We start from the raw sequence: 13,185 nt of genomic DNA on the forward strand, positions 1-13,185 counted from the left end.
AAAGAGCAGTGGAAACCTTGAATATTATGATTAACATGCTTGTTCTCAGTCGACAGAAATAAAAGCTGCTGCTCAGCCCTGGCACCTTTACCCCAGAGCTGCAGCAAGACCTTCACAATTGCCCAGAATCGGTTATGCTCTCAAATGCCAGTGGGGTTCCCCACCTGAGAAGTGGAAAAGAGAATGTAATAATTTTTTTCCTTTCTGTGTTCAACCCACCTCCAGAGCCAGATGGAGTGGGTTGGATTTTAAAGTATTAAAGATATTCAAATTTCATAAGAAGGGGAAAATTTCTACAAACATTTTTTGGTAGGTTTTCAAATTTTTTCCACCTGGCCTAATTGTCTGAATCTCACCAACTGCTTTATCGCATTGTAAAGCATTCTGGGGCTGACAGATGCTATTTAAAATAAAATTCTGCTCTTCTCTGCAGCATTGTACATATCCAAGAATAACTCTTCTATAAGGCATGCTATACAATATGGCATTGGTCCCACTCAGGCAAAAATCTAATTGTCTTATATAGTGCATATATTTTGCAAGGTAACCAGCTGAGCAATAGTCACCATATGAATGAAAAGTAATTACTTCTGCTGGGAAACTGAAGCCATGACACAGCTTCCACAATACTTTCACCACAAGCCTGCATGCATCAGTGCTAGAGAAACCCCACAGCCGATAAAATGCCCATAAGGAAATGGATTTGAAATTTAGTTTAGTTTCAAACAAAATCCCTACAATACTGTACTTTATCACTACTCTGGTGGGGAAAAAAAAGAAGTAGGTGTAGTGCTTCGTTCCACACAACAGGATAACCAATAGGGACAGAAACAAAAGGTTTGGGACACATGGGTTTATGTGGATCGTATGACCTCAATATTGATCACATGTTATTTACATGTGCTTGAAATACACAATCACACACATGTGACTCACATGTGAATAAATGAGATTGGATCCTAAAGTCATGAGAGCTGCTTGAAACTCCATGTGTGAAATCAGTAGGCACAAGCCTTAAAACTATGTAAGCTTTTAATGGGAGTGGAAGATGGCAGTGCAGAATCTCGGCTGTTACACCAAAGGGTCGCAACTCTGTTCCTTGCTCAGCATCTGCACCATGTCTGCAACAGCAGTGCAATATGAAACAACAGTAAGAGAAATCAACATTAACATCACCAGAACCCCTCTCCCACCTACAGAAAGACCAAGCGATTGCATTGCTCACTTGTTCTCATGATCACAGCCAGGCAAACATACCCACCTATTGCCCACCTGGTTTTTATCCATTTTTGCTTCTTGGGCTCTTTTGCATCTACTGCAATTAAGCCGAGCTGCCCAGCTGCTGCATGAGGAGTTCCTCCCCCTTTCCCTGTGCCAGGGATGAGGCAGGCCAGGCAGGGCTGAGCACCAGGCACAGCTTCCCCCATCCTGCCCATGGTGGGCACAAAACCCACCTGTGTTTTGGGGGCACAAGCTGGACCACGCACCTCTCCTCTAATAGCCAAGGTTCAGAGCAAAGCTTGAGAGGCTGGAGGCCGTTTCATATCTTTCCTCCCACAGGCATGACAAAACCTTCCCATTTCTGTCTATCGTCGAGCTTAGCTTAGTTTGTAGTTAGAGGACTTTCAGAAGGATAAATGAATGCTAATGAAGAGGGGTGAGGGGCTAGCTGGATGTAAGGTTTGTATCCAAGGTTTCTAGCCAGAGCCAAGTAAAACCTCTGGTGTTTCCCAGGCTTATGTTCACTGGCCCCAGATGATGTTCCATGCCTGTAGCCGACTTCTGTGCATCCTATTTTTAATCTGACTGTTTACCTATCTATTGCCCACCTAGTTTTTTATCCAGAGAAATCCCTATAACGAAACAGTAGATACATTAGTGGATCTGAACTAAAACTTCACAGGCAAACACTCCAGCTTTGCTGAATATTTGGATAAGTTATGCCATCCCAGGAGGTGCTGGGCAGCTGCGCTCAGGAGCTGTTGATCCAGGACCACCACAGCCCCAGCTGCATTGCCAGACAGTGGGAAATCTCAGGCAGTGTCCTGCACCGGGCAGCAATGTCCCTGCTGCTCTTCTCCCCGCAGTAAACCCGTGGCAGCCACTCCTTCCCACAGGCTCGAGGTTTCTCCATGCACATGCACCTCCAGCACTTCACGTAGCTGGAAACCATCCATCAATTCCTGGTCCTGTCTCCAAGCCTTCCTGCACTCCCCCTCTACTTGCCACAGCAGAAATAAGCCCAGAAGAGAGACAGACACTCGGTAACTCTGTGGTTCCCTAGAAGGCCCCAATTTTATGAACAAGCACGGGATGGACAGCTTTTTTTGCAGGCTATGAAATGTGCTGTGGGCTTGAAAGGGATGCCTTGGGTTGTTGGAGGGTAATGACAAGGTGGACACTAAATGTCAGGGCAAATGGATGTGATTCTCCTCTTCCCTGGGGCTTTTGCCCAGGGAAAGGAAGAAAGGGAAGAATGGGAGAAAGGAAATTTTTTTCCAGACCAAGATGGCAAGGTGCAACCTGCTTGCAGGGGCAGCCAGATCACTTCATGCAATTAAAGGACCTTCATCAAAGCCACAGGGATCTCCTAATCCTCTTCTCCAGTTGCAAGAATTGCGCTTTTGTTTAAAAAAACAATAAAAAATAGGGAACAAATCCTGCTACCACCTTGCTCTGCCTTTGCAGGGAATTGGCTGGTTCTCAAACCAAAGGTGTCTTTCCATGCTGGGCAGCCTCATCCCCACAGCCAGCCATCCATGTGCTCCTACCCACGCCCTGGCAGACCCACAGCAGCGCTCTGAGTCCATGGCCAGCGTTATGTCCTTCATTCCTGAGCTTCAGGCCTTGCCCCAGTAAAGTTGGCCCACCTTTTGGTGTAAAAGCTCACCTTCTGGAGCTACCACCTGCTGTAAGGACAGTTCATCTTCTATGGAGACCACAACAACTCGAGGTGCCATCACCCTGTGCTGCCAGTGGGCTCTGATCATGCAGGGTAAAAGAAAGGACCAGACCTGCTGGGAAACTGGGCAAATTTGACCTTAATGCCTTTCAGCCAAGGAGGATAAATAATGACAGAGAGGGTGACGGACACGGTGCCACATTTGAGAGGAACAGACGGGAAGGTGCCTGGTTGCTGCAGCAACAAGGCCGGGCTTTCGGAAAGATGGGGTTTTCTTTCTCTTTTCACCTGCCAATCTTCCCCCCACGTCAGTGCTCTGCCGCTGCGGGAAACGAACGGTGACATTTACACTCCCACTAACAAGCTGGTTCGGTGATGGGCAGCTCTGCAGGAGAGCATCTGGTGTCACAGAGCCTGAGCAGAGAGGAGGGGAGGGTCGTCTCAAGCAGTTAGCATAATTTGGGACTCTTTATTATTATTATGAGCATTATTAGGGCAGGAGTGTGCACAGAAACAGCAGGCAAAGCCTCGGTGGGGCATGCAGTGTTTCCTACCCTTCGCATGGGTCTGGTCCTGCAGCCGATGGGAGCAACGAGATGCCACTCCTGCCCAGAGAATGTCTCTGCATGTCCTGCTGGGAGAGGGAAGGAAACAAAAAGGAAAAGAAAAAGGAGAGGATGAGCAAGAAGTCAAGCAACACCACAGGAGCAATTTCACTTCTCAGCCTGGCTCATGATAGCAGGCTATGTCATCAGCTGTGCCCTTGCAGTTTGGTGTTCCTCAGTGCCCTGCTGAAGCTGCCCGTGTCTTTGGCTCGTTGGGACAAACCTTGTTATGGTGGCAGAGGTGAAACTCAGGCTGCTCTCTCCCTCCCGGCAGGTTTGCCCACTGCTGTGCCTCACTATGCTTTCCTTTACCTTCTGGATAAGACAACTTTCAGTTCACCCAAATTGTCCCAATAATAATAGTAATAGTAGTAATAACAGTACTAATAGTAATGATAATAATAATAATGCTACTGCAAAGTAAATGCAAGAAAAATACAACAGCTCTGAAATTAATTGTATGAAATAGTGGTGCAGGAAACTGCTTTGGGTCATCTCCTCTCTCTTACTGGTCGATTTGCTGCTGGCATCAAGAGGAAAGCAGAAATTAAGAACCAGCAGCCTTTCCCGGCTGCCAGACCATTCTGCCATTGCAGCCGGCTGAAAAGGTGCCCTGTTGGACCATGACCCCCAAATGGGGGGTGGAAATACAAGAATATCGTGGCCAATAAAACTTGAAATTTGCGTATTGCCATGCCCGGCACAGCCAAGGAAGCCGGGTTTCCTAAGGATCTGGCTGCAAGTCAAAGACCTGTGTGGAGTCTCTGATGCCTAGTGTGGATTGCGCTGATACATTTATTTGAGTGTGAACATTAATAGGTTTTCTCTTCTCTACAGTATCATTCTTTTTCACAAAGCTTGGAGGTTCCTGATACCTTGGAGATCTTCACCATTCTATCAAATCAAGGTCAAAGTACGGGCTAAAAATTATTAGTAAGACACAGACAAATACGCTGCTCCACCTCCTTGCCATTCCCTATCCTTCCCTCTGAGTGCAGAGCATGTGCTAATCAGCCACTTTTCATTAAGGAGCTAGGCTAAAAGATTAGGATGTCAAGGAGGGCAGCCCACCTCTAGTGCCTTTGTCCCTCCCTGAAGCTGGTGCAGCCCCTTCAGACTGAATTTGAAGAGGCGAAGTGCCTGATGTGTTGTAACCCAGTTTTCTCAGAGTAATTGCTCCGCTTTTCTAAATCTTCACTAAAAAACTCCCTACATTTTTCAGCTGGTGCTTAAAAGTATACCAGTAATCTGCAGAGGAGAGATGACTGAACAAACCTACAGTCAAGCCTGGGGGAAAAAAATGCATGAAGGCAGATTATAAAAGACCAGATAAATAATCCTTCAAATATGGAAACTGCAGAAATTAAGAGGCTATTTGCAGAAATCTCTCATTACAGAGAGCACACAGGAAGCATTGGCAAGATTACAAACTGACCAGCGTATGAAGGTTATACAAGGGAGAAACCAAATCTGTCCACCAGCGGCAACCGTCCCATCTGCAGTGGTGCAACGCACACGGTGACAGCAGTGAATCTTTTGGCAGCGATATCAATCAGTGAAGCATGGAAAATGAGATCGGTTGTGGAGTTTTTTCCAGTGACCAAAACTCTGCAGGGGTTACCTCTAACCAAACCTCAGCATCTTTCAGCAGAAGGTTCAGGATGGAAAGTTGCTCCCCATGGCACTGGAGCCTGCGGCAAGAGCTCCAGCTGGGCAGAAGCTTTGCAGCTCACATGGGAAGTGGGGCCAGATGAAGGAGCAGTAGAAAAAAACATTTTTTTAGTATCCTTGACTGGAACCCTCTTTTCCTCCTATTAAAAAAAAAAAAAAAGTTAAGTTCTCTTCTGTAACAGGAGGGGTTTTTTAATTTTGAAAATTGAAATGTTTTCATGCTTTGTGGGTTTACTTTGTTGCCATCAAATTCTAATACGGCAAAAGACAGAATCCTTTTGCAAAACGTACTTGCCTGAAAGACAGTGCCAGTGCCAGGAAGACTGCTCTTGAATCAAAACTTTCCATGCTCATGTTGGTGTTTGATTTTGTACCCTTTTGACATCGCTCCAATATAGTTTTCTGCTTCCTGAATCCTTGCCCTTCCTGAAAAGTGTAGGTTGCTTATGGTAAAACCAGCCAAGCAAAGCAACATCAACTATCGTACAAGGGCAAGGAACAAGCTGTGCCACCCACCAGTTCACGTGTCCATGGAGTAGCAGGGAACACCAAGAACCATGCAGAGGCTTCGTTCCCAACTGCAGACACTTCTACAGGCATAAATATTATTCTTTAACTGTGTGGCTGCATCTCAAATGATCCATATGCAATTTTCCTCCCACGTCCAGGGAGTGAGGCTGTCAATGCTGATCAGACCCTGGTCACTCCAACAAATTTGCACTGACCTTTTGGGCTTGTCCTGGGGAATGTGTACTGGCAAATAGGTATTGAGTCAATATTGCAGAGCAGCAACAAGCACGGAGCAGGGGACCTCTGTCTGATTGCACTATAGAGAAGGCGTGTCCTAGAAACAGGAGCTTGGTACACGGAGCTGAGCCAAGCTTTTGGGTCCTACTGCTGCCCAGATTATCCCAACACCCCAACTCCACCTGCTCAGCATGGAGGGGAAGGTTTTGAGAGCTGCACTGAGTGACATCAGGGTTAGATGTGGGGACCCGGTTTCCCTAGCAGTGAAATGAGTCTTTCTGAGACTCACCTCTTCCCCAGAGAGCCGTGACGATTCATTAGGCAATTGTAAAATCAGAATGTAGCTGCTGAACTGTGAGTTGTGGTCCATTAATAGCCCTGTTTATTGCCAACCAAATAATTAGCTTAGACATGCATCAACGGGTCTTGATTGCATATGAAATAACTGCCTTATTACACAGAAATCAAATGAGTTTCTGAGGACATCTCAGGTGTCACCTCAACCTCAGTATTGAAGAGGAAAAGAAAAAAAAAAAGAAAAAACCCTGCCATTTCAATGTGTTGCTCAGCAACAGAATTTGCGGGGGAAACAATCTAGGAATGAAGGAATGAGTATTTCCAAAAGAACGGGTTATTTCAGGCAAGACATCAGGGACAAGCAAATGTCACAGAGGCGGAGAACTTTTTTTTTCTTTTTCCTTTAATCAATAATTTAAACTAGGCATTTTGGGTAAAATAAGCATTTAAGTTAGCTGATTGAAAAATGGAGATCCCAAACCTTTACAAAGAGTCACATTGCTGAAGAAATATTTATTTGTTTGTGTGAGGGAAACATTAGATTTACTAGACACTGAATTAAAAATTGAAAATGCTCTTAGAAATGTCACCTGTTCATTTAAAGAGGGAGATGATGTAATGCCAACGTTGCTATATTGTGCAGCATCCCTCCCAGAGCAATCTCATATTAATTTTGTTGTTCTCCTTCCCACGTGCCCTCCCCTCCCTCCCTTCTCCTTTCTTCTAGGACAAGACGAGCGCACTGAGTCTCAGCAACGTGGCGGGGGTTTTCTATATCCTCATCGGTGGGCTCGGACTAGCCATGCTGGTTGCCTTAATCGAGTTTTGTTACAAGTCCAGAAGTGAATCAAAGCGGATGAAGGTGGCAACCCATTCCCCGGCCTTTCACACCTTCTCTCTGATCCTACCCCGGCTCCAAAGCTGCCTTCAGAGACGGATGCAGCCCAGACCATGGGTGGAAAGCCAAGACATAGGGATAACGGAGTGACCGTGTCACTTGACTTGATAGGAATAGGAGTGTCAGAGGAAGCTAAAAGAGGGTCAAGTGGGCCGTAGCGGGGAGCTGATGCAAGATCAGACATGTGGCATGATGCCAGTTCAAAATCCAGATATAGGGCAAAATCATAGCACAAATGGTAACAGGAACGCATTGCCATTCCTTAAAATTTAAGAAAGCAGACTATGGCAATGCGTGTGCAGCATGGATGAAGTGTGCTGGGATTGGTGTGATACAGCCCTTACTGCAATAAAAAAATCCCCAAACCCAAGCAGTTAACAGCAAGATAAAACTGGGGTAGTGCGGTAATGAATCAGATCCTGTTGTTCCCTTTGCTGGCACCCTGCTGGCACTGTTTGCAGGTTGGCAACAGTGATACATGCTCAGAGCATTGTTGCCCTGGAACGAATGATGTGGGTCTCCAAATTCAGAATTATGGGTCTTCTTAGAGAGAAATTGGCCTCTAATGTCTCCTGTAATGTTTTTTTTTTCTCCACTCTGTCATGGTCTTGCAGAAGCGTACTTCCTGTGAGCCAGGAGATTTGTTTCAGCCTTAAATTCCGGTGTGCCTAAATTTCAGAGTGTTATGTCAAGAGTGGATTAGATTTGAGAGCCTTGGGAATACACATTTAATGCAGCATCTGTGGAACAAGTGCATCTTGACTCAGATGACTAGCAGAGGCGATCCCTTATACAGATACCTTTGTGTACCAGGGTGCAGCAGGATCTGTGCTGTAAGAGTAACACATCCCTTTTCTTCCTCATCGTGACCTCTCCCATGAGCATGGAAGCTGGTATGAGTATATGAAGTATGCAGTGAGTTTCATAAAATTTAGAGAGATTTTCACTTCCCTGAGCACTGAAACTCACCCAGAATCAAAAGGAAGATAAGCAATCGTTTCTTTGGTTTTTATGTCACCATTTCACAACATGCTTAATGTTTTGTCAGCAATAATAATGTTCCTAATTCACTGAAAATGTGCAATAGCTCTTTTCCCATTGAGGTTCAGAAAATTCTACAGGCAATGAGAGGTACATTGAGCACAGGGGTAAGATAATGCGAGCAATTAATGTCCCTGAATATACAAAAATTAAATTATAATTGCTGTCTACACTATAAAGCTCGGTATGTCACAAATAGACTGCGAAAGAGTGTCAGAACGCAATAGCTCCATAGTTTTAGTCTTAAGGAGATTCTGCCCTGGTATTGGCTTCCCTGTGTTGCCAGAAATGACCCACTAATTCTTGCCAGTGTTAGCTTGCAGTGCTCTTGCCATGTTAAAACCAGCCACTATGGGAAGGAATTGTAGCTCCCAATGTAAACATGTTCTAAGCTTGTCCCTTTGGCTGGCTCCCACCATCAGTGGCCAACCCACAAGGCCATTCAGCAGAGCCCAGGCAAGTGCCCAGAAAGACGGGTCAGATCCCCCTCTAAACACAACCTCTGCTCAGCAAGCCCCTACAGACCCCCTGGGTGAGCTGCAGATCCCACCAGCACAGGAGGGATGTGGCAAGGCACTGGCAAGGCACTAAGCTGACTGTTTCTGAATAGCTATTCCAGATGTATCTGTTCTGGATAATTCTTCACCTGGATATCCCAGTCCAGAAAGGATGATGGTGCCCTTAGAGATAGCTTAAACACAAAGAAACCAATTTAACGTCATCTCTTAGTTTAATTGTTCTAAACAGGTGGTTTCCTTAGATCTCTGAAAGCAAATGTTTTGGATGGTATCTGGAACAGGAAGATGAGATTTGGGTTCCTGAATTAGGTTTGCGTTTCCTGGTTACCTCAGTCGTCGCTGTAGACAAAAACATAAGCACATGCTCAACTTCTCACACAAGGAGAGTTAAACATATGCTTGTAGTGAGTCAGAGTCCACCATACATAACAGTACTGGAGTAGTAATAGCATATCTATGGGGGAAGTGTGTATAATACCTCTGCTCAGATCCAGGATGACTGTTCTTATGTTGTGGAGTTTGAATAGTTTTTGCATATGGCACGTATGCTTTATACCCCAAAATACTGCTAAAACATTTAATTTGGAATGTAGAAGAGGTGCGAATTAACAGAGCAGATGCAGTAAGGACATGCAGAAAGTGAGATACTGAATGGAGACAAGGAGGGAGAAAACAGTGACAGAAAGACAACACTGGTTTATATTGTAATTTCTCCAACATTACTAAGGACAGGGGGAGACCCCCCCGTCCTTCCTAAAAAGGGTTTTTGTTTAATCCCACAGCAATCAATCAACGAAGCCATACGGACATCAACCCTTCCCAGGCCAGCTGCAGCAGGAGGCAGTGGAGAAAACGGACGTGTGGTCAGCCACGATTTCCCCAAATCCATGCAGACGATCCCGTGCATGAGCCACAGCACCGGCATGTCCCTGGGAGCTACAGGATTATAATTGGCCTTTTGACCCATTGCCTGGGTGAGAGCAGGGGCAGCCCAACTCCACCCCCTCCAGAGCCAAAAACAAACCCAACACCAACAAGACAAACGACGATGACAGAAGGGACAATTGGATGGATCTTCTTGAGGAAATCAAATCTATTTCCCTTTTTATGTGCAAACAGATCCACCGGCAGGAGAACAGAAACAGGTCTGTACTGCAATAAGGAGCGTGTAATGGGATTCAACAGACTCGTGAACCGTCCCTGATCAAAGAACCACTGGAACACTAATGAGGACTATGCCATTTTGTTTTAACTTGGTTGTTAATAAGTCTTAGTGTGTGCAATATATATATTTTTTCTTACTAATTCCTGTGGTGTCAGGGTAACATCAGCCCTTTCCCCCTTCCCTGCTCAGTCCTTCAATCTGGTTTAGTTTGGGATGCAAACCATAATGTCTGAGCTACTAACAGCAAAAAAGAAAATCCGATAAAAGGCAAGTTGAACTCCCTGCAGGGCGTCAGCATTGACCCCTTTTGTCCATCGTGATTCTGCCTTCCGTTGTTCTGTTGTGAACTCGGGCTGTGGAGTTATTGCAACGAGGCAGACAGAGCTGCGAACGCCTCTCCCTGCAACAGGAAGGACTTGATGCGAGAAAGAACCTGAACAAAAACACGAGGCTGTTTTACAGGGCCAAAGTCATGAGTGAGTATGGAAACCCCAGGTAACCTGAGGACAAAGTGATAATTCTTCCAGAGATGATGAGTGGCGGTTCAAGAGAAGAATTGTGTGCTTGGAGTGGACAGCATCATGCGTGTCAGACTAGGGCAGATGGTTGGTCTAAGATCGTGGTCAGCTGCTGTTTATGGAAGAGAGAAAGTAAATGCCGCATTCCGCTCACATGCGACTCTCCTGCCTAGGTTATTGGGGGCTAATAAGCAATTGTGAACCATTTCTTCATTGCTTAGCTTCTGTGTGTGCTCCCTTTTTGGTGGTCACGTAAGGGAACCACCTTGAGCTGGGAATAGACCATCTCAAGATATCCAGTTCTAGATGGCTGCCTATTAACCAGTAAAACATGCTAGAAGTCATGGGGCTGCAATGGGAATATCCCTGCCTTTTTGCTCTGAAATCCCTTTATGGCCATTTTTCTAATTAAGAGGGACATTTTGTAGATAGTTGGCCAGAATGGCTTCCTGGAAGGAACTGCTGAAGCAGACCAAGGAGGATACCCTACAAGAGCTTCATTCAAGCGTCCACGACATTCGACAGCATCAGGGCTGGTCAAACTCAGCCTTCCCATCAAGTTGTGGCCTGTCTGGGTACAAAGCCAAAAGTAGCAGATTCCCACTCATGTATCCTTAGGGAGGGGGAAGCATCCACAAGCCAGGAGAGCAGGTTGCTGACCCCAAACTTGGTATTGCAGAAACCCGCACTGCCAGACAGGCAGCTGGGAGTCCAGCCACAGGCGTGGAGATCAAAGGGGCAAGGATGGTTTTCCAGAACCGCACAAAAGGTTGGTTCTGTGAATCACTGGCATGGACAGACAAATGCTTCCCACCCTGGTGGGCCTGAGACACCTCCCCAGAAGTGAAGGATTCCCAGGGGAGCATCTGGAGACACCTGTGGGGCAGGGACCACAGTGAACCCACTTAGCCTTGTCCCTTCTCACAGGTCCATCAATGATGGCAAATAAAGTTCAAAGCTTCTCACAGGACCCAGCAAATACGTGTTCGGGGACTGAGCTGCTATTGGAGTGTTCTGAGCTGCTTTTTCTCATTTTTTTCCTTTTTTTCTTTTTTCCTTTTATTTTTTCTGCAAAGTAGCAAGAGAGGAGCAGGAAAAGAAGAGAGGCAGGTGAAGAGAAAGTGATGCAGGCAAATGACTGGCACAGGTCTATGAGGAGGATCTGTCTATGCAGCTGTCCATAAGTACAGCTGGAAGCTGCTTGAATACCAGTTTCCATTAGTGTATGAATGTGCAGAGCAATACGTTTACCACCTTTAACACCAGCCTGGTCTGAAGTATCTGTTCCATTTACTCACTTGTCATGCAACACTTTGGAGACCAGCAAGTCAGAGTCAAGGTCCTAACCTCGGGCACAGCATGTCTTGTGCCAATATGTTTTCCTCTCTCCACCACTGGAAACCCTTGTGGTCTTCATCTGTCATCACCGAACATGAACTCTGTTATCAGCCATTCCAAACACCTCTTCAGGTCACTTTGTGTTGGTTATCATTATTTTTAATCTGCTTTTCTTAATTTTAACTTCAGTTCTGTGTAAGTGCTAGCACAGTGGAGGCATCCCACAAGCTAGCCTGTTTCCATGCCCAGAGCCCTCGGATGCATCTCCTGACCCAGATCTTGCCGCGTCTCGGACCTTGCCACGGCAGTGCATCACCAGGCGCTGTGGTGGGAGCAGGCTGCCGAGACCCATCGGTGCCCCATCCTCCTCCAAAGACAGGACTACGTGGCAGCAGGTTGCAGGAAGCCCAACCGGGCAGTTAGACGGTCTCGTGAGAAGCAGCGCATCTGTGCTAGGACTGGCCGCCTGTGACATGAAGATGTGAGATGCAGTTTTCAACGGCTTTTGATCAGTGGAGGAGTTAAAAAAAAAAAAAGATTAATAGGACAAAAGCGTGGAAAATGTTAACTTGTAATATGTATTTTTACTACACTTTTCTTAAAAATAGAGTAATGGTAAAACTCTTAAAGACATTGACATTTTTTCTCAACAGGAATCCATATTTAACAGTTTTGGCTTTCATTAAATTTTGCTCTTTGGTACCTGGATCTTTTTATTTAACAGCTATATTTGTTTTAACTCTCTTTTGTTTTTTCTTTCCTCTTTTTTTTTCTTTTGGCAGTACTGCAAAGGATTTTGCTTTATCAAATGCAACAGTTTTTCTTTTCACATTCTCTTTTTTTCAAGCAACATTTTTATTGGTAATTATTATTTACACAAAAATGAAATTATCAGGTGGAATTTTAGCACCAAGGATCCATGATCCATTTTTCATACCTGTCCATGCCGTTTTGTGCCAGTGCTGGATGTGTGGAAATGAAAATGATGTTACCCCTCAGGCAATATTACCCAACCTGAATCAAACGAGATTTCCTTTATTATTGCTGTGTCTGACTTGTGAACAGCAGCCAAATAAAATGCTTCAGGTTGAAATTGGGAATCTATCTAATATTTACCCAGGAGTCAGGAAACTAAACATTCATTGGGTTCAAAGTTAATGATTTTGCTTTGTTTGGAGTTTTGTGGGGTTATTTTCTGAGGAGGGCTATTAGAGGTTTTTAGCTTGTTTTTACAGAGAGAGCAGACATGGTCAGCTCAGAGATAATTCAGAACCAGCACTGGTCCAAAAATCCTCACCAGGATAAGCTTTCCTAGGAGTTCCCATGCTGTTTCAGAGGCTTGGACATTTAAGATGTTTCTCACTCAGTTGTCACACAATTAACCTGCTAAATTCCTCATCCTAAAGTCTGTTGAAGGGGGAAAGAGAGTAGGATTTAAAGGGCCTTGGACATTTATGCAGATGGTGACAGCTGCTGAGCTTAACT

The 13,185-nt window shown here is 45.3% G+C and overlaps 1 protein-coding gene across 4 annotated transcripts in view; it reads left to right on the forward strand.

Moving 5' to 3' along the window:
* The window catches only part of GRIA1 (glutamate ionotropic receptor AMPA type subunit 1), a 131,333-nt gene extending 121,704 nt beyond the window's left edge, over positions 1-9,629 (forward strand). For all 4 annotated transcript variants that reach the window (XM_072872127.1, XM_072872128.1, XM_072872129.1 and 1 more), the window contains 2 exons: positions 6,950-7,084; positions 9,441-9,629. In XM_072872127.1, coding sequence (XP_072728228.1) covers positions 6,950-7,084; positions 9,441-9,629 — 324 coding nt within the window. The remainder of the gene's footprint in view (positions 1-6,949; positions 7,085-9,440) is intronic.
* Positions 9,630-13,185: the final 3,556 nt, after the last annotated feature.

Source organism: Ciconia boyciana, chromosome 9 (assembly GCF_034638445.1).
Source record: "Ciconia boyciana chromosome 9, ASM3463844v1, whole genome shotgun sequence".
In the NCBI taxonomy this organism is placed as follows: Eukaryota; Metazoa; Chordata; class Aves; order Ciconiiformes; family Ciconiidae; genus Ciconia; species Ciconia boyciana.